General features: G+C 39.8%; 1 protein-coding gene across 2 annotated transcripts in view; it reads right to left on the reverse strand.

Moving 5' to 3' along the window:
- Positions 1-236: 236 nt before the first annotated feature.
- The window catches only part of LOC148355488 (tumor protein 63-like), a 48,689-nt gene continuing 26,590 nt past the window's right edge, over positions 237-22,335 (reverse strand). Inside the window, exons 3-12 of one of the 2 annotated variants that reach the window (XM_088349359.1) lie at positions 20,976-21,162; positions 20,796-20,911; positions 19,415-19,524; positions 19,200-19,324; positions 17,636-17,718; positions 17,427-17,551; positions 7,971-8,116; positions 4,692-4,839; positions 702-795; positions 237-592 (exon numbers count right to left, since the gene is read on the reverse strand). In XM_088349359.1, the coding sequence (XP_088205485.1) occupies positions 302-592; positions 702-795; positions 4,692-4,839; positions 7,971-8,116; positions 17,427-17,551; positions 17,636-17,718; positions 19,200-19,324; positions 19,415-19,524; positions 20,796-20,911; positions 20,976-21,162 (1,425 nt within the window). In that variant the 3' untranslated portion in view covers positions 237-301. Of the gene's footprint in view, positions 593-701; positions 796-4,691; positions 4,840-7,970; positions 8,117-17,426; positions 17,552-17,635; positions 17,719-19,187; positions 19,325-19,414; positions 19,525-20,795; positions 20,912-20,975; positions 21,163-22,335 lie in introns of both variants that reach the window. The other variant, XM_088349357.1, reaches the window with a different exon arrangement.

Consider the following 22,335-nt stretch of genomic DNA (forward strand, 5'->3'; position numbering starts at 1 on the left):
AAGTAATTGAAAGCAATCCAGTTAAAGTAACCTTACCCAACCCTGCTTAATCGCAGAACAAGTGTTACTTTTCTGTACTAGACATTTCCCCGCTTATTTTTTTAAACGGACGTGAATTAGTTCAGTTTGATGGCTGTTTATGCCTGCAGCTCAAATCTGTTGCGGCTTGTACAGAAACAAAGTTTCTTCCTCATGTTTAGTGCGGTTAGTAATCCGGAATTTATGGTAGGATGGCAGTGAACGAGTTAAAAAAAAAAAAAAATCAAACTGGAGCGTAATGTTTTAGTTCCGGGTCTTGGGCCTACTCGCCCTCCTCCTTGATGCGCTGCTGCTTGTTGCGGCGCGAATCCAGGTCGAAGGAGAAGTCGGACCAGTCGTCTCGCTGCGGGAAGGAAATGGTTTGGCGCAAGGTGAAGCGAACGGCGTCGATGACGCGCTCGCCGCGAGCTTCGGACGAGCTGACGGCCGACGCCCCGCTGGTGGTGCGCACGATGTGGGGCGGGGGGGAGAAGTCCATGGCCTGCCGGTGCTCCAGGATGCCCTTCCAGATGGCGTGCTGGTACTCGACGGGGATCTTGAGTCGCGACAGGTCCTAATGGTCAGGACACATGAGGGGGTAGGGTGCGAAGGGGGTTGCGTTAGCGCAGGCCGGGTGTGGTGGCGGGGCTCCAGTCGCTTGCGACCGGCAGTTGAGGGCTCACCTCCATGTTATAGTTCTCAATCTGGTAGATGTTGCTTAGGCCCTGTGTTGTGAAGTAATCCAAGCAGCCTGAGCAGCCCAAACGAATGAGGAAGCTGATGAGGGTGGGGCAAAGGAGAAAAAGCATGCGTTAGTGTTTGAAACTCTGAAAATGGCTCCGTTTTTCTGAGAAATTAACACTCATTTTCTTACAAAAAAACACTAATTTAGTAGCCAATTGCATTTTGACGTCAATAATAGTCACTGGCACTGAACGTTTTCAATTTTTGTACCAAAGTCTGAAGCTTGAAGGAGCCACTTGTAATCAGGGTTGGGTGGGGTTACATTCACTGGATTACTTTCAACTACTTTTGGATTACTCCAATACCAAATATGCTAATAAAAGACAAAATAAACTAAATACGAATAAAATAATGACTCACAACACGTGGTAAGCTTTCTCTCCTGGCTTTGATCTCTTTGATCTCCGGCAAAACTAACATAAAATGCGACAGAAACAAAATGAAAATAAATCCAAACAGCTTGCCAACATCATTTTTGCCGTTCCGTGTATTCCGTTACTCCCCAAGCCTGCACAAAATTTAGTCATTTTATTCATATTTAGTTTCTTTTGTCTTTTATTAGCATATTTGGTATTGGAGTAATCCAAAAGTAATTGAAAGTAATCCAGTTAAATTAACCCTACCCAACCCTGGTAATCATGCCACTTTTTGAGTAGTCTTTGACATCAAGGGCGTGTCATTTCCATACCTGTCAACCTGTACGATTTTGACGTACAAAGTAAGTTTTTTATGCATTTTAAGACGAGTGCGACGTACAAGGAAATCTGTACGGAAAAACGCAAATTTTTCAATGATGGGTACCATCCGGTATACACCGACTATCACGAAACGGCAAATCAATCAAGTCAAAGGAGTTCGCCGCGGAAGCCTCTATCTCGGTATTGTTTTTTTCGTTGCAAACGAAACGAGTGGTTTGATTCTACTGTGCGCATGCGTTTGCCGCCTGGGGATTTCCCATCATGCATCATTCCGAAAAAAATATGGTCTACAATTATTTTGTATTTTGTACAGGGAAAACACGACAGTTTGTACGGGCATGGAGCCGTGGAAGATGACAGGTGTGTATTTACCACCCAATAATATTTTGACATCTATAACATTGAATGTTTTGAAAACATTTTTTTGGGGGGGAGTCAAAACCTTGAGGGGTTTTTTTTTGCTTCAAAACTGATATTTGCTTAGTCAAGCCACTTGTGGGTATTCCTGACATCGAGGGCTTGTTACTAACAAAACCCCCCACTAAATTACCAGCCAACTAAATTTTGACATCTATAACAGTAATTGGCCCTGAATGTTTAAAAAAGAATTTGGGGGGAGTAAGTCCAAACCTTAACAAAGTATTTTTTCCCCCCCTGAAAATAGATATTTGTCATAAGCATTCCACTTTTAACCAGTATTTGACATCAAGGGCGTGTCATTTGAAGAAAAACTAATCCACCATCTAATTACATTTTGACATCTATAACCGTCATTGGCACGGAATGTTTTCATAGACATTTGTTGCAAACCTTAAAAATTTTCATTTAAAAAAATTTGTTTTCAAGTTGATATTTGTACAATCAAGCCACTTTTTCTTCATTTTTGTCATCTTAAAAAAAAACTCTTGTTCCAGCCATTTGTAGTTGGACTTCTATGATCACCTTTTGTCAGGGAATTATTTTCAAAAATAAATTTCAAAGTCCAAACCTTGAGTCATTTTGTTCATCAAATTGATTTGTATGAGCATACCACTCTTGAATAGCTTTTGCCATTAGCTTACCCGAAAACTACTTTTTGACTTCTTTAACCATAAATGATACAGAAATCTTTTTCTTTTCTAACCTTGAGTTTCATTATTTTCAGTGTCTGAAATAATGTCTGCCCGGACGCCCGGAACGTGCATCTTTTACTTCAGGTGTAGAACTTACGAAAAGTCTCCGCCCGGCTGGCCAACAAAAAAAAAAACCCCCGAAAGATTTTCTTTTTCAAATCAAGCGTTTGCTTTATTTAGATTTCGAAATGTTCGTTCGGTTTTCGTGATTTCGGTTCGTTTGGCAATTTGCATACTCGGCAGCCGATCAGAAGCCTGCATCGAATAACTTCGTGCTTCCGGACTTTCCCGAGCGTTATAAGGTCGTGCATTTGCGTATCATTTTCCAAAGTAGACGCACAGAGAACACAAGAAAAATGGATACGTGGTTAGGAATCGAGCCAAAACCTCAGAAGAAAGATTCAAAAGAAGCTAACAAAATTTATGACGCTATATTACGTAAACGTACATTAAATGCATCGTGGAAAGAGGAGTTCACGTGGCTTGTAACAGACGACGCAACGCAAACATCGCATGAATGAAGATGAGTAAATACAGGTACATACGGATGGCAAATGGAAAACAGCTATGTTATATATATGCAATGAATGTTATAAGTAGATTTATAATAAACATAATTTTAAAGCGTTGTTCTGCTATATATTCTGATTATCAATCCCGAATACTTTGCAACAATGTTTTTTTTTGTGATCAGTCGTCTTATTGTGTTTCAAGTTGTGAAAAATGGGGCCGGCAACTTTGTGGCTGAGCAGGCAACTTTTCAGAGTTGTCTGCCCGGGTGTCCGGTAACTTCTCATGAGTTTCAGACACTGTTATTTTACTTTTTTATGTTGTCTTTGACATCAAAACCATGTGCTTTTTTAAAAAAAAAGACAGTTTTGCAACAACTTATGTCTTTCAAGCCCATAAAACTCCTTTGTTCCTGGTTTTTAAGAAAAATATATAAATGACAAACGATGCTGCTGCCTTACAAATTTTGAAAATTCAATCTTTTTTTCCAGAAAAGTCACTCCCCCAACTTAGTAAAAAAAAATAATTTTGGCGAAAAAAACACTATTGGCATTTTTCTGGTCAGAATGTTTGCATATTTAAGGGACAGTGTGTATTATTTAGAGTCTCCAAGTGGTTAAAATATTTAATTCATAAAACAAAAAAATAGCAAAAATAAAAAATTAAATAACAAAAAAACCCGCTATCATATGAACATTGATTTAAAAAAAAAAAATCATAGGTTGAGAAATTTGCTTTTATTTTACATAACATGAGCGAAAGGCTGAGCAAAAGAAAAAGTGCGGTTTGGCCACTTTGACTCTCTGTAGTTTGTATTATTCCTTGTGCTTTTTAGCACTTATTTCCGGGTTGCATGAAAAAATACAGTGAAATCTAGTGCTCAAATAATACACATTGCCCCTTTCAGAATACACTTATGGACAGGGTTGGGTAGGGTTACTTTAACTTGATTACTTTCAATTACTTTTGGATTACTCCAATACCAATAAATAGACAAAAGAAACTAAATATGAATAAAATGATGACTCACAACACGTGGTAAGCTTTCTCTCCTGGCTTTGATCTCTTTGATCTCCGGCAAAACTAACATAAAATGCGACAGAAACAAAATGAAAATAAATCCAAACAGCTTGCCAACATCATTTTTGCAGTTCCGTGTATTCCGTTACTCCCCAAGCCTTTAGTAATTGTATTCATATTTAGTTTCTTTTGTCTTGTTTTAGCATATTTGGTATTGGAGTCATCCAAAAGTAATTGAAAGTAATCCAGTTAAAGTAACCCTACCCAACTCTGCTTATGGATTTAAGCATTATTGGAGAATTTTGGGCATAGGGGATATAAGAAATGATTTTTCTTTTAGGATTTACTAATTGCGATGTGTAACAACATCCCTTTTTTTCCCCAGTTAGATTATTAACTCAACAACTCTTTATTTTCTAGAAGTTTTTTTCAAGCAGAAAGTTGAAATCTTTTTACTAGAGGTTCTGAATGACAATACTTTATGATTAACTTGTACCCTTCCTCAATAAGCTTTAGTTATTTAACCCAGGTCTCATGAAACACTGCTGGATTTTGTTTTAGCTAGCATTTTTTGTGATAGCGGGGGTACCTGGAGATGCTGCTGTCCATGGGGTACGGAGGAGGGGGCGTACAGTGGGAAGAGGGCACCAGGGGCAGCTGGGGCTGCAGGGCGTGAGTGGGGCTCAGTGAACTCATGTCAGCGCTCATTGGCATGTGAGTGCCCATCATGGGAGTCACTGCAGAGACAAAAGTCGGAAAGTTCTTGCGTTTAAGTCGAATTGACGTCTGAGTTACCAGAATAAAGGGAGGGCTTGCCCATTAGCAGTGAAACCTTGCTATCCCAAAATATATTGATGGGCTGTTTTGTGTGGAAAAAGGGTTGATAATTGCATTAAGATGCTACAGGATTGCTGTAAAGGATCAGAGTATGAATCTGGTGCAAGCTTCTTATATTAATGAATACTGGTTTGGTAGCACTTTACAAGAGGGTCTCGAAGAGGAACGACTTTTCTTCCCCCACGTGTTGGTTTCACATCATTATGAGACTGTCAAAATAATAGGATGAGCAGATTCTTTGAAGTTTAGTTACAAAATGTTTGGGGCACAAATGAGCCACAAGACAATGTCATGATTACTGATGTGACTCAGCTGTTCCCGCTCATTTGCCGCCAACAGCCTCGGGTTCTGATTGGCTCCCTGTCACTAGTTGAACCCGGTCCTGTCAACCCCCTGTTGTCAGTCCGTCTGCGAATCTCCGTGTATACAAGGCAAGCCTTTTTCGACCCTGAGCCCCACCTGTCCCGTTTTTGCTCCCGTTTGTCTCCGGCTACAACCCTTTTTCATCCCGATCACGTCTGCTCTCCCGTCCCGGCTTACGACCCCTTTTTGTTCCCGACTACGTCTACTCTCCCGTTCTGGCTCACGACTCGTTTCCGACCCCGACCACGTCTTGCTCTCCCAGTCCCGGCTACCGACCAGTTTTCCGCCCCTGACACTGCCATCGCTCGCTACGGAAGATCCACTTCCGCGTTCGGATCCCAATCCGAGCACTAGAGCGATTTGTTTCCCGCGCCCAGCGAACGCCGGATCGTGGGTGCAGCCCTTCCTCTCTCAATAAAACGTGACGGAAGTGGGTCCTGTTTCCGTTCTGGACCTGACAGACAACGGCTGTAGGATTCACAAGTGCGCAGGGGGCTGACAATTACTTTAATACTGGGAGGGCAATCCTAAGGTTGAGAAAAGAAAAAAAACTAACCGGTTCTAACAGGAACTGATATGACGAGCCAAAGCCACGTCCGACGACAAAAAAAAACATAACTGAACCAATGGAAAAGCCTTACAATTGCAACTTAATAAATTTAGTTCAATAATTATCACTAAGTACATAAGGAATGGATGAATGACTGATATAAAAAACATATAATTATGGCTTTATATGGAGTTATATTGCAACAGTTTTTAATATCATTAACTAGGACTAGATATCTCCCTAAGAACATCTTAGTAGCTTGTGGGTTAAGAAAATACCTCACCAGTGTTGGGTCATTGTGATTTTCCAGGAAATTTGATCACTAACTGTGAAATTGACACGATCAGAGTCATTAAATTATATTAAATTATTTTTAGAATGACCCTATAATTTATATACTTAAATCACTCAATACAAAGCAGATGTTTTAGTGGTTGACTGGGGCTATTTTAAACCTAGTAATTACAACCTGGTAATAATATTCTAATAGCAAAGTAACTACAGTGTAGTGGTTGGTTGGGTCCCTTAACTGCTAGGGTTGTAGGGGCACCATTTCCTGTGGTGTGTGTTGGGCAATTACAGCCTGGTGGTGCCCATCTTTCTCTAGGCCAGTATTTCCACCCGGTCTTGAACCGGGGAACTTGTTTCAGAAACACATATAAAACTGGTAGCCTTTTACGCTAAACGGCAACAAAAAGCTCTCAGCTTAAAAAAGTTTGTGACCAATGTACCAATGTGCTAAAAAAGCTAGCATAGACTGACATGAGATCATGGGCAGGCAAATGTCTATGCTGGGGCTTGCTGCTTTTTAACATGTCAGACCAAAAACACCTCTGCTTCTACGTGAAAGACCTTGTAATGGAGCCTTAAAACACAAAGTTTGGCGAATCTTTTAACATTTAGTGGGATAGTAACGCTTAAAACTGTGAGGAGGGCAATTTTTGTGCTAAAAACAAGTGGGTGGATTTTCTGGATTATTTTAGTTTTGTAAGGAAGCAGCATCTTTTATGTTTTTATGAATTTAAGAAAAAAAGTCAAAATACTGTAGTCCAAAATCAAAAAACAAGTAAGTACGTACTGTAAAACATTGCCATTGCTTAGATTAGGGGTCAGGAACCTATGGCTTGCGAGCCATAGATGTCTCTTTCCATTTTTAACGACAGTTTACAGTCAGGCTATACACTCCTTGCTGTCTGCGCTGAAGGTCAACACGCTGATATCCTTGTTTGCAGTATTTTTTGACATTTTCACAAAACGATTTTATTCGCACCTTGTTTTGAAACCATTATTTAGGACAAAAATGACCTCAGCACTTTTAAGTAACTGTGGGAGGGAGACTAATTTTAAGTAATACATTTATTGTTTCACGGACAGACTGAGGAGATCATTTCTTCCTCGTGCCATGAGGCTCTTTAACTCCACCCGGGGGAGTAAAAGCCCACATTAGACCACACCCCCACATCGCATATTACCCTATTTTTATTACAGTGTGTATTTTATGTAGCACTATTTAAATACTCTATATCAACATAGATAGATAGATAGATACTTTGAACATGTTACATTGGGTATTTATGTATTATATTCATTTTCCTTCATTATTGTTTTATTTTCAACACAAGGATACTGCTGGAAGTGTGAATTTCCCTACAGGGATGAATAAAGTATCTATCTATCTATCTATCTATCTATCTATCTATCTATCTATCTATCTATCTATCTATCTATCTATCTATCTATCTATCTATCTATCTATCTATCTATCTATCTATCTATCTATCTATCTATCTATCTATCTATCTATCTATCTATCTATCTATCTATCTATATATATATATGGGACACAGGCCCTGGCATTATTATTATTTCATAGATCTGACCAAATAATCAAACCTCACACAGTAAAATAAAATGTACTGAGGAATAAGCTTTTGTCTGTAGAGCGAGTTTGGTGGTTTTGGTGAATTTTGTCTTAAAATATGCGGTGTGGCTTTCTCTCTCTCTCTCTCAAAAAAAAACAACAATTATTTTTGCTTTAATCGCTCTTTGGGTCAAAAAGGTTCCCGACCCCTGGCTTAGGTAGTCTCCTGGAGACGGGACCGGATGCGTTGAGCTTACTGTCAGCGAGGCCAGCGGACATTCCAGAAGGAGTGAGTGTGTTGCGTTGTTGCGGGTTGATGAGTTGACTGACTGAAGGAAGCTTGTTGACTTTGCCGTGAGGGGGTGAGCTTGAGCCATACACCGGCTGGGGTGCCATCGACGTCCTGGGAGAATAGAAATGAAAAAGCTCATGACTCATGTTTCAGCAGGGGCTAGATAGATACATTTTTGTAATTGTATCTATGTGTAACGGGTGTTATAATAACTTTTGTTTTATTGAAGTTCCTGCTGAAATATGTGTGTAGTTTTTGGTAAGTGTCCTGCAATGATGAGTCCAACAGTGCCATCTGCTGGTATGGGGTAGGGTTTGTTTTCGCTTTTGACATGTGACCGGAAGGTGGGGTTTTGTTGGCAGTCTACAGAGCGAGCTGCCAACGGTAAGACACATTTTTTGGTGCTCCACAAAAAGTTAATTTTAAACATTATAACCACAGCTGACAAATCTCTCAACATGCACAGTTATGTGATTGATGTTGTCAAGCTGTTTGGATTTATTTTCGTTTTGTTTCTGTTGTGCTAAAATGTTAATTCCCCTTATAGCGATCAAAGAGATCAAAGCCAGCAGAGAAGCTAATGTTGTGACTCATTTCATCTGCAGGTAAATTGTATCCGTTTTTATAATCATTATTGTTATCATTTCTATTTTCTCATATATATAAAAAGGATGGTGTTGGTTAAAATTCAGACTAAAGAAAAATATGCTGAATTCATTGTAAACGTTGAAAAACCACTATACGATCTCTTGTTAAAAGTATTTTGTTAAAATAGATGTAAAAATGTATTGTGATGTTCTAAAATGTATTTTATGTAAATTGAAAAGAAAACTCTTCGATATGCTTTGGGCAGTCTACAGAGCGAGCTGCCAACGAGATCAAAGAGATCAAAGCCAGCAGAGAAGCTAATGTTGTGACTCATTTCATCTGCAGAAACTGTAATTAAAAACCTCATCATCCAGTCCAGCGTGAATGTGGATCTTTGGGGCGGCAGTAGCTCAGGAGGTAGAGCGATCGTTTTAGGATTAAGGGATCCCAGTTCGAATCCCGGCTTGTCCGTGTTACATGCCGAAGTGTCCTTGGGTAAGACACTGAACCCCCAATACCCCCAATAAGCAGGTTAGCGCCTTACATGGCTGCACAGATCACGGCCGCTATTGGGAAATGTAAAGCGCTTTGGGAAGTCATTGACTTGAAAAGCGCTATATAAATGCAGATCATTTCATTTCATTTCATCTTTGGTGGGACATGTACACCGCGGTTACATATGTATGTTCCTTAGAAACATAAGGATGTGTCCTGTTTTTTTCTACAGAAACCACATATTTTTCCATTATCAAACATTTTAAAAAGTGCCATAAGCTGCCAAAGAGCCACATACAGTTCCAGAGCAAGTTTACCAACTTTGCTTTCAGTATTCGTACACTCTTTTCGTGGCCAAATTTAAGCACTTTTCATGCACCTTCAAGGCAAATTTTTAATTTTTTGAGGACCTTCAAAGGAAGAAATCCAGCGCCAATCAAAAGTTTTTTGCTGTTATTGACTTTGAAGACTTAAATAAAGTCGGTATATTGCTGCTACAACACAATTTGTGCTATTTCGAGGTGTTCTCATCGATGATCTATGATCTTTTGTGTCAATGAGCTGATGTATACTGACATCAATTCAGTCTATCTGCTTCAACAATGCACTCGTATATGTCACACTTGTTTACAAACACAAAAAGGGATCTATAGGTGTTGGCTATTAACAAAGTCCAATAGAGAAGACAAAAAAAGAAAGTACTGAATGTGTAGAAAGCACAAAAATAGCCAAATTTAGACTCGTTTTAAGGATATTGATTGCTCCAAAGCAAAGAGCAATCAATCTTTCAATCTTGGAGACTGCGAATTTTTAAATTTTGTTTTACTTATTTTAATTTATTTTTTTACATGTTTTTCAGAGGATTGTCTGTACAGGCTGTGTCTAGATAAGTTATAAAACAATTGTAAATAGTTAATTTTTTGGAAATGTATCTCTTATTTACAGCACTTAATCGTTATTAGTTTTAATCTTTGTTTGACTTTGAATCTGTTCACTGTGTAAAAAGCTAAAATTGTTTTGTTCTATGAATATTTTGATTTGTATTTTATGTGTTATGCAATACATATGCAATTACTATTTACTATATAATTTGGTGGGTAGTGTTATATTTTATTATTAATAATATATCATGAAAAAAAAAATTGAAGGGCTGTTTGGAATGCTGAAAGACCTCAATGAGCCGAGCCAAAATGGCCAGTTTTCTGAATAGAACTGTCCTCTTGGCTGCGACCAGTAGGATGGGGTGACGCTTCACATGAGTGGGTGGGCTGGTAGATCACTTAACCACTGAGATCGTAGAGCCACTATTTTCTGTAGTGTGTCTTGAGCAAGTACAGCCTTGTGGCGCCCATCCCTATCCAGGCCAACAAATGTTTCACGCTATAATGACTGAGAGGAGGCATATCGGTGTCATTTTCAAGCCACTTCACGCAAATCCTAATTTATTGCGTGGTCTCTAGAGTCAAACTGCCAAGAAACATGGCAAAGGCAACAATTTCAAGCATTTTCAAGCACTTCACCCAAAATTTAAGCATTTTCCTGACCTCGACAACAACATTGATATTCAAGCATTTAGGGATTTTAAGCACCTGTAAGAACCCTGTGTTTTGTTGACATGATAACTGTAAGAGAAACTTGAAATTGAAAAGGATTTGCGCCTACCTAATGTCAATTTCACATACACGTACAACTCAGACTGAAATGTCATTGACGCACAGGCAAACACAGGCTGAAAAGGCGCGGGGAGAGTGTTTAACCAATCAGAATGCAGAGCAAATTGCAAGATAAAGTAGAAAAACATGATAAGAAAACTGTGATACATCAAGGGATTACTGTATACGAAATATTTGGAAAATATTGATGCCACATTGGCAGAACTAAACAAGTGCAAAAGGTTTAAAAAGCTATTGGTGTAGAAAGCAAATTTTGCCTGCTGATGCCTGGGTGACTTTAACTTGATTACTTTCAATTCATTTTGGATTACCCTGATACCAAATATGCTAATACAAGACAAAAGAAACTAAATATGAATAAAATGACTAAATTTTGTGTTGTGAGTCATCATTTTATTCATATTTAGTTTCTTTTGTCTTTTATTAGCATATTTGGTGTTGGAGTTATCCAAAAGTAATTGAAAGTAATCAAATTAAAGTAACCCTACCCAACCCTGACTGTAACACATTTATTTTAGCACCGTCCATCGTTCAAATCTGTGATATTATAGCTGATAAGATTAACAATAGTTTCAAACTTTTTGGGAAAGATACTTTGCTTGAAATGTATGACTCGCTGAGATTTATGAATAAGAACCCAAAGAAATGTATTCATCGATCATCTATCATTAAAGCTAAATTCTACATCAATCCATCCATCCATTATCTGCACTGCGTATCTTCAGTAGGGTCGCGGGGGTGCTGGAGCCCATCCCATCCATCTTCGGGCAATGGGCAGGGGACACCCTGAACTGGTTGCCAGCCAGTCGTAGGGCACATAGAGACAGACAACTCACTTTCCCATTCACACCTAAGGATAATTTGGACCGGCAAATTAACCTGACATGCATGTTTTTGGGATTGTGGGAGGAAGCAGGAGTGCCTGGAGGAAACCCACGCATCACAGAGGAGAACATGCAAACTTTGCACGCGGAGGCTGTGGTAGCTGGAATTGAACCCTGGACCTCTACACCGTGAGTCTGTGCACTTACCACCCATCTGCCACGCCACCTAAATTTCACATTAAAGTGAATTTTCATGGGTAGAAAAAATATTGCATTGCCTTTAAAAACGAAGTAAAACAGTATATTTTGTCCATAAAGCTTTCTGCCAACCTGAAGGCTAAATTTGGAAACATTTGTGTATTTTTGTGTACTCGTTCCCCCCTTGGCATGTTTATTTGGTTATTTATAATTTCTTGTATTTGTCACGGTTTCCCGTTTGGCGCCAGCTGCGGCTCCTGGACTTATTGGCTTCCCTCCTGTTTAAGCTCAGTGCTCTCACTCACCCTTTGTCAGTCCGTCAACGAACCTCTGCACCCGCTAGACGTGTGTTTTGACTCTGTCCGGTTCCCTGCTTGTGGATCCTGTCTGGTATCGATCCTGTCTGTCTTGCCCTGTCTGTTACCTTGCTACAATCTCCGGTATCGGGTATCGGCCTCGTCTATCTCGTCCTGTGTGATATCAGTCTCCAGTCTCCAGTGTCTGGTATTGATTTCGTCAGTCTCGTTCTGTCTGGTATCTGTCTCTAGTCTTCTGTATCTGATACCGATCCTGTCTGTCCCGTCCTGTCTGGTATTGACCCCGTCTGTCCGGTATCTGCTGGTGTATCTGGTATCGATCTCGTCGGCCTCTGGCTTCCTGTTGTTCCATGCTGACATCTGCCTTACTTCTTAGGCTCAGCGATCGCCGAATCACTGGCGTTTGTGTTAAGTTGCATGACTGCCCCATTTCCCGTAAAATAAAGCTTGTGTGAGAAACGTTACGCATCTGGGTCCTCCTCCTGTTCTGTTAAATGTTTGTACAATTTGTTTAAAAGGCTGAAGCAACATGACAGTGGAATATTTGTATGGAAATGTATATGTGTCTTGTTCTATAGAGCATTTAAAAAAATGGAATTCTTCAAATGCCTTGACGACCGCCATATTAAAGTGGGCAGTACTGCTGATATTTGCACATACAGCCATGTGTTTTTCTCTATTTTTTTAATTTACAAAATTCATAAGGTGTGTGGTTTTTGTAAAGACTGAAACATAGAAATTGGTCACCTAATGACTCATTAAGTGGCACGGTGGATGGGTGGATAGTGTGTAGACCCACAGTGCAGAGGTTTAGGGTTCAAGTCCAGGTACTGCAGTTTCCCTGTGTGGAATTTGGATGTCCTCCCCGTGCCTGTGTGAGTTTCCTCCAGGCACTAAGGTTTCCTCCCACATTCCCAAAGTAATGCATGTCAGGTTTTAGGATGGTCTCCAGCACCCCCGTGACCCTACTGAGGATAAGTGGTGCAGATAACGGAAGGATGGATGGAGGACTCATTAAAAAAATTACACATATTTTTGCATTTAATATTATATTTATAGTTTACATTTCAAAAAGACAAGCACGCTGCTTTTTAATAATAATAATAAAGAGACAACTGAAATAAGAACATCATAACCCAAACAAAAAATATTTTTATTCGCATTACCCATAAGAAAAAAAGGACTCTGTTTCAAACAGAAGAAAATAAAACACTTGCTTGTTTCCCCAAACTGCCCTGCAGTGATTTTACAAAACATGACCAGCATTTTGTGAAAGCAAATATTAATATTAATAACAATAATAACCCCTTGATTCATAAACCATAAAAACGAATGAGTCCAGCTCCGGCAATAAAGCATCACATACACACAAAACTCATGCAAACTCATCAAGATCCAAGATAATCCCACGGAGGACACGAAAAGTCAGAAAAATGGGGGGAAAGGGAGGAAAAGGAATAAGGAGGACTCAGGAGGAAGTGCAGCGCCACCTGGCGTCTCCGGCGGGATCCAGCAGCTGACTGCCGAGGCGTGTTTTGATCACACTGCAACAGGGAAGGAATCACAGCAAAGAAAGAAGTAAGAAGACAAAGAGTTTAAGAAGCAAAGTTGCTCTTATGCAGATTGCCACTAGAGGACACAAGAGTATTAGATTTAAGTTGAGAAAGCAAGAATGAAACACTGCCATTGTCAGTTTTAGAGTTGAATAGTATGGGTTAAAGCAGGGGTAGGGAACCTATGGCTCGGGAGCCATGTATGGCTCTTTTCATGAGTACGTATGGCTCGGAAACAAAATGTAACTATTGCACATCTCTCTGTGGAGTTCCAAAGTCAAGTGATTTCATCCCGATTTTGGTCCATATATAGCCGAAGCAACTTAATGCAGAAGTTCGATAAGAAACCATTTAAACTGATGAATAAAAACGCTGGCAAACGACTTTGATTGGGTGAGCAGTACAGGTGGGCGGATCCCTGCACACAGCGCAAGGCACTTCCTTCTCTCTTTCTCGCTCAGTGCAGTCTACACCGAAAGTAAATACGACGAAAGGCTTATCGTTTGCAGTAATTTGTGACATTTTTACAAAAGAACTTTGCATGCACATTGTTTTGAAACCGTTATTAAGGACACATTTCATGGAAAAAAATAGCCTCAACACTCTTAACTGAAGGTGGATGACAAATTGTAAATGGCATATTGACATTGATTTGGGACACAGGATTTGGCATTATTATCATTTCATACATTTGATGAAATCATCAAATGACACACAGTGAAATAAAATATGCTGAAGAATTAGCTTTTGTCTAGAGAGCGTGTTTGGCAGTTTTTTCAATTTTGTCTGAAAATATACGATGTGGCTTTCTCAATTTATTTTTAAAACATTTTTTGCTTTTATGGCTCTTTGGTCAAAAAGGTTCCTGACCCCTGGGTTAAAGTATTAGGGCAGGTGATCACTGATTTGCGGATTTTGAACTGATTTTGTCTTTGTTGTCATATTATTGTATCGTGCATTGTGTTTGATATATTTGTAATTGAGGCGTTTCCGATTGTATGCGACCTTTGTGGTGATATTCACATCATCGTCGAGTGGCGCTGCCCCTCGAAGATACTGCCTGCAGCGGCAACATTTATTTAACCTTACTTCAAGTTATACTACAGCATCCTTGATACACAGATTTAAATGGCGTAACATCAATAAGAAGACCCAATAGCATAAATGGTGACTTGTGGGGCAATTGGGCAAATGGGAAGGTGCCATTATTTTTATCCCCCTCCTTCGGGTATATAATGACTCTGACAGTCATGATGGCAGCCCATTTGGTGACAGGACAGGTCTTCAACTGAAGGTGTTACTCAAATGGTTTGGATGTAAATGTTGTTTTTTTGATTGTCTTGATTTAATTTCTCCCTATGGTCCGGTCCGGAGCCTTCGCTCTGAAAATGCTGGTCCACTAGTGATCCCAAGAGCAAAGAAGAGATCCTCAGGTTTGATAGCGTTCTCAATTGGGGCCCCAGTCCTGTGGAATGCTCTTCCCTCTGAGATTTGATCTGTAACCTCAGTGGAACTGTTTAAATCAACGCTTAAAACACTTCTGTTCCATAGCATATGAATAACCTATATTTTATGTTGACAATATCTGTGTATTATTTGTTATTGCAACATCCATTGCAGCATTGTCATCCTGGAAGGGGGATGATCTCATGTGCGGTCCCTTCTCAAGGTTTTTTCATTTTCCTTATGTTGAGGTTTTTGAGTTTTTCCTTGCCCTTATGTAGGTTTTAGATCAGGGGATAGTGTAATAATAGTCTGTGGTTTGCAATAATCTGTGGGCTGTGCAGCCCTCTAAGACTCTTCCTGATTAAGGGCTATACAAATAAACATGACTTGACTTGACTTTTGACAACGGAAACAGATTAGGGAGGGCGCTCTGTGTTGGGTGGCTGTGACTGTCTGTGTGCGGGACTCTGATAGGCTGCTGTATGCTGTCAGTAAAACAGCAAGCGGGCGCTGCCTCCGTAATCAAGACGGGAAGCATAGCGACCGCTAGCATTTAGCGGCTCGTTACATTGAAAATAAATTCATCGAATAAATTGGACACCAAGGAAAGTCAGTAGAGCGCAATGAGATTGTGATCATCAGCGGGTGCTTCGTGGATTATCAACAGGTTCCAAAAGCGACTCGGGCGGCGTCTTGGAGGAGGCAAGAGTGGTGCTACTGGTCTGCGCTACTGCTAATAGTTGAACTAACAACTCTTCAAAGCCACCGCTGTGGACCCTGTATCTAGTCTACGCGGATGACTTGGAGTAACAACAATCGGGAAACTGCTACATTCAGGCCTTTTTCTTCTAATCATCACGGAGACTTGGCCAGATTCGAGGACGCCCGATGCTGGCACACAGCTAGCCGGCCAATCTCTAAATTGCATTCCTACACTGCAAGGCAAAGCCCGCCAATTTCGTTTTGCTTTTGTATAATGACAATAAAACCATTCATTCGACTGCAATTTTGTGTTGTGTTATTATTTGTAGATCTCTAATTGTTATTTTGTTACAGTCGTATAACTCTCAGTTGGTTATCACGACATTTGGAGGTAGGGGCTTTTATGAAGGTGCGACGCTACTTCGTGGATTTTCACTTTTTGGGGGTGGTTTTGGTCCCTGTTACCCGTGAAAAAAACAGAGGCATCTATGTATTTGAATGGCCGACACATTTTTGGGTCAATATGACTACAATAATACAGCAGCTTTTCTCAAAACCATTCATGTTTTCCCCCTCGACTAATTATTGCTACTGCTATTAAATATATGCGATTATTGTGCAAAAATCAAGTGTCCCGAAAATATTTTCAGAATTTTTGAAGAGAACATACTTTCCTGTTTTAATAAAAAGATGTATTGATATTGTTGATATATACTTTTTCTGACTTAAAAAATAATTTTTTCCTGATTACGTTTTCTGGGCAGCACGGCGATGCAGTGGTTAGCGCGTGTGCGGCACAGTTCTGAGGTCATGAGATCGAACCTCCTGTGTGGAGTTTGCATGTTCTCCCCGTGCTTGCGTGGGTTTCCTCCGGAAACTCCGGTTTCCTCCCACATTCCAAAATCATGCATGTAAGGTTAAATGGCTGGTCCAAATTGTCCCTGGGTGTGAATGAGCGAGCGAATTGTCTGTCCCTGTGTGCCCGGCGATTGGCTGGCAACAGGTTCAGGGTGTCCCCTGCCCACTGCCCGAAGATAGCTAGGATGGGCTCCAGCACCCCCGCGACCCTACTGAGGATAAGCGGTGCAGATAATGGATGGATGGATGGATGGATGGATGGATGGATGGATGGATGATTATGTTTTCCTTGATATATTTTTTAATAAAAAATGTATTCTTTAATATATTTTTCAATGGAAAATGTATTTTGCAGGAGATTCGTTGCCAGGAAATAACATTTTTGGACTATATTTGTCTCCCAAAATTATTTTTTAAATCCTTAAAAATAACCAAAACCAATCCATAAGTTTGCCATTTTATTTTCTCATATCTGTCATTTCAGACACTTTCAGTACTAGCGCTTTTTGCTTTGCTTTGCAGCCGTTTGTGTGAATGTCAATGGTCTGCATTTATATAGCGCTTTTCCAAGTCAATGAAGACCTCCCAAAGCGCTTTACAATGTGCTCCACTCTTACACATTCGCTCACACTCACATACCGGTAGCAGCGTCAGCCATGCAAGGCAACTACTTGCTCTTCGGGGGCATTAGGGGTTCAGTGTCTTACCCAAGGACACTTTAAACTTGTGCCATCTAGTGTTTAAAAAAAAATGGGTGGTACACTTACTGTTTCTGCAGCAGGTTTTGCTGTTGCTGTCGGTAAGACTCGATCGTGTGCTGGGGCAAAAACTGCATCAGCTCCAGAGACTCCTTGATCTTCACCAAAATCTCATAGATTTCGCGGCCTTTGATCTGAATATGCAAAAAGTGGTGGTCAGACCGGGGTGAGGCAGTAAAGAAGCTGGGATAAAATGGAGAAGAGACTGAAGCACTTACGGGCAAACAAAACACCTCCTCGTCTGTGGACCTTCTCTTCTTGATGGCCGACATTTGGATGCCGTGAGACACTTGCCGAAAGGCTAGAAAAGATGAAAAATTAAACGGCTGCTAAGAAAAGGGAGGCGGCAATGTATCAGGTCTACTAGAGCAGAGCAGCAAACAAAGGAGGTGGAGAAGAAGTCAAAGAGGGATTGTTTTTCACTCTTACTTATAAAAAGCATTCCAACTCTAAAGTTGTTTTTTTATTTTTTACTTTAGAGACCCCCAGGGTACGGCGTCTCTACCTTTCACGTTACTATGTGGAACATGATAATATGGAATAATATGTCCTTTTAAGACCCTTGTTACATTATTTTCTCCATTATAGGACAACAAATTCTTTTGCATGCCTAAAAACGAACAAAATTCAAACTTTGCGATTTTTGTGCATGCGCCTGTTTAAATCACGTGCCTCATACATCTCTAAGATGCTCGTCTGTTATTGGTCGACGCCAAATAAGATGCTAGTTTGCTTTTGGTTCGTGTCATGGCATCATTAAGGTACTGATCTAGCTAGAAATACGGAATACGGAAAATGCATACACATGGCTACTTACTTGTCTATGTTTCTTGCACAATGTTGACTGCACTATGTTTACTGCTCACCTTGCACAATGTTGACTATCTTTTTTTGCACTATGATGACTATTTTTGCACCAAATTGCATATTGCACAAACCCTACGATACCAAACTGTATGTAACATCCTATATGCCGACATTTCTTGGGTACATTTTGTGTCACTATAACCTTATCCTACTTGTTTTATAACCTTATCTTCTCTGTTCTCTGTTCCTTTATCTTTTTTACCTCACTGTGACTGTGTGAAACTGGAGTGTCATGCCCAATTTCGTTGTCACAATATGTTAACCCATTTTGTAACAATGACAATAAAGGTATATTCTTCTTCTTCTTCTTCTTATACTCAGGTGCATGGCTGCAACATTTTGACGGTCGGCACTATTTTGAAAACTAAGGATGCAATTGAAGCAAAACAATTTCTAAGTGCATGACTATCTTTGCAAGTGGATTTATAAAAATCCGTTAACATTTTAATCCGCTATCTCCTCCCCACTTTGCATCCACCCACAAACTCTACAGCACCCGTTCAGGTCACATTACACCAAAAGTAAATTAAACTTTATTTTTCCTTTACATTTACAATTATCTATAATGGTATTTACTTATATAAGTAGTACTTTTTATATACTGTTTTGTTTCTAATGTTTAGTATGTTTATACAATTTTATTTATCATTTACTTCTTGTATCGGGAGTTTAGGTCACTAGCTACTACCCTAGGTTAGAATCCCCTGCCATACAGCAAAATCACTTGGCTATGCCCACTTCAGAATAGATTCATGTCGAATCTGGGGGTCTAGTGTACATTTTGTGAGGTAGAATCAATGTGAATTTTGTAAAGAGTAAAAACAGATGGCTACTTGGTGCTTACTTAAAAAGCACAAATAGCCGTAAAGCCCGTCACCAAGCCCCCCCACAAGCTCTACTTACGGCGCTTCGTACCCTCACTGCTCTTTGAGGCGTCCGTGATGTGCTGCTTGCGGATGCTGTCCTCGTCTGCCTTGCGGTCCCGGCCGGGACAGGCGCAGATGCGGGCTTCGAAGCAGCGCCGGCCTAGAACCTGACCGCTTTAGGGTCCACACACATAATTTAATCTATTTATATTTCTCATTGAAAAAAAAACACGATTTCTTATCAGTTTTCAGCGTGCCACTTACTCTCGGGTCTCTAAGGTGACAATGATGAGAATGGGCCGTCGGTTCATTCCGCCCACGCAGCTGGAGTTGCACATGAAGTTGTACAAGATGGTTGTGAACTCTGTGCCCACCTGATGGAGAAAAAAGGAAATTAGGTTATTTTTTGTGAATTTAGACCAGGGGTCGCCAAACTTTTTAAAGATTGTTACTAATCAGGAGAACTTCTAATTTGATAAGCATTTCTTAAAATAAATCGTTATCATGTAATTACTATTTAAGTATTAGAAGTGGGGTCAAAATAGGCTCAGGTAACCATTTAAACACCATGCAACTTAGAAAGCATTCGTTTACACTGCTTGTAAGAAAATTGTTTTATAAGGTCATTATAGTAAATAGTGCAGACAAGTAACAAATTCGAGACAAGTAACAAATTTGAGACGAGTACTTCCATTTTATCTTTTGTGGTAACATTAAACAACCCCTTTAACACTAAGGCTATGCTGAGATACAAAGTTATTTTGAAAATGTTCCGCATTCTGAGGTCGTATCTGAGATTTAATGCCATTAAATGTCATTGCATGAATACAGTATCTTTTTTGTCATTTCATATTTAAAATAAGCTCAAGTGGAATGTCAGAAAAAATAAAGATACATTTACTTTCTTTTACACGGAGAATATTTTCTGTGCATGTATGAACAGACTAAACACTGCAAAAAATATCATAAAATTCACTCAAAATATATGTTAAGCGATGTCAATTCTGATAAAATCAAACATTTAATATAGTAAAATAGTTTTTTAGGTTTTTAAAACTGTAGCTAATTTGATAAAAAAAAACAATATTTGTGATAAAGTTGTGACCATAGCAAAATAAATATTAGTTTCACTGTATTTTTTTCTAGTTTCAAGCTATTTTACCTTGTTTTTCCAATTAAAGCAAGACCATTTTTGCTGTTTAAGTATAACTCATCTAGCACATGGTAGATTGATTTGCCAATTCTAAATATTTCTTTTCTAATCGTGGTAGAAAATAATTCTTGGTTGGCAAAATAAGGTCCTATCAGCTAGATTAGACAATTTTTTTTATGGTTTTGTTCAATATACAAGATGACATTTCTTAAAACAAGAAAAAAAAAACTAAAAATTAGCATCACACATCTTCTGCAAATGGGAATTATTTTGTAATGCATGCAAGAGTTTGCTTCATTCTTTAGAAATACATTAAAATTCCCTATTTTCAGTGGTAACATACAGTAAGCACCTCTTATAAGCAGTAGTAAAAGTCATTCATTTGTTTTATTTAGGTTTAAATAACTAATACAAAGACAACAGAAATAAAAACGTTTTTTTTTCCTTATAAATAATAATGATAATAAAAAAAGTCACAATTATGTTTTTAACCTGAGGCGGCTCGTAGGGCACCAGAACGCTCTGTCTCCCAGTGATGGAATCCTCCACATACTGGGCATGGCTATTACCCTCAACCCGTATGAGGTGACTCGGAGGCGCGATCTGACCTGGTGTGGAAAGAGGTAATGCTCAATAATCGATCATGAATTCAGAACCAATCAATCAACCAACCGTCGTTGAATTCCCGGCTGAGTTCGTGGTTGGGACAGCGCTTCACCACCTCTGTGACGTGTTCCGCCTTCTTGTAGACAGGCATGGCGCGGATGACGGCGCCCTGCGGGGGTGTGGTAAGGACTTTGATCTGGATGGGACACGTTTTGGCGATCTGGCAGTACAACTTTTTCAGTTCTGTGGAGTACTGAGAACAAGGAAGAGAGCAAAACCGCGAAAACAATTAGCTGTGTGAAGTGGACACGTAACAAAGTCTTTGTTTGAGGGTACTGTAGATTTTTGTCTATTCCCTTTTGATTGTGTTTAAACTTGAAAACAGTAAAAGCAAGTATTTTATCCTCATTTTACTACAGTTTTCTTTATAAGGTTACCAATTGAACAACGTGGGAAATATTACGCTTTGAGAGGTACATCAGAAGCTCGTTTCATAGCTCCAAGCTATGTCCCTTTAAAAAGGAAAATCACAGATCTGGAATGGAGGAAATGTTGCAGAATATTGTTTCTTAAATGCTGATGAAAAATAGACTGTTGGTTAGACTGTAGTGGCGAGGAAAGGCTTTTTATTGGGAGAAAGGTCATACATAAAAGCACTGGTTGTCAGTTCCAGCATGGTCGGCGTGGCGACCGGCTGGCCCCGCCCCCTGGGCACCGGCTGTAGCAGATCATCTAATTTGCATGTGTGCGTCTCAAAGGCGGGTTTTGGGGATTGCCGGTTGCGGGTTCATTGCGTTTTCTGTTCTGCATTAATCTGTTCTGTTTGACTTGAGGACACCTGTGTTTGCCCGTTCTGAGTAAAAGCCTGTTTTGTGAGTATTCCAAGTCTGAGTTCCTGTTTGCCTATGGGGCCTGTTTTTGTTTTGTTTTGTCCCTGAGTGTTGGACAACTTTTATTTTGCTAAATAAAAGTAACTGGTCGTTACGCGATTGAGTTCATCCTTCCTGCCTCCTGCCTCCGATCTGTTCCGGTCTCGTGACACTGGTTCTATTACGGTTTTGTGAGGAAATTCCAGTCTCATCTCCCTCATCAACAACAATAATTTTGGATATTGAAACCATCAAGAACCTTACCAGTCATGGAAGTTCCTCAGGTCAGTTACCTTATATGACACATTTGCTTTGAGCTGTCTTGCACGGTTTATACAGTTGAAAGTTCCCTCACAATACTGTATTCCCCTTTGAATGAATTGAAACAAACAACCAAAGTTGTTCTCTTGCGTCCCTGTCCATTCGCCCAAAATACCCTTCTGATTGATCCTCGTCTTGAGTCCAGCTTACGCTCATGTTTGAGAGTCTACATAAACCAGGGGGAGTGACCTCATGGCTCCTCCTGACCCTTGTCCGTCCCACTGATGCAGAAAAGT

This window comes from Urocampus carinirostris, chromosome 12 (genome assembly GCF_059441175.1).
Source record: "Urocampus carinirostris isolate Australia breed hairy pipefish chromosome 12, RoL_Ucar_1.0, whole genome shotgun sequence".
Lineage (NCBI taxonomy): Eukaryota > Metazoa > Chordata > Actinopteri > Syngnathiformes > Syngnathidae > Urocampus > Urocampus carinirostris.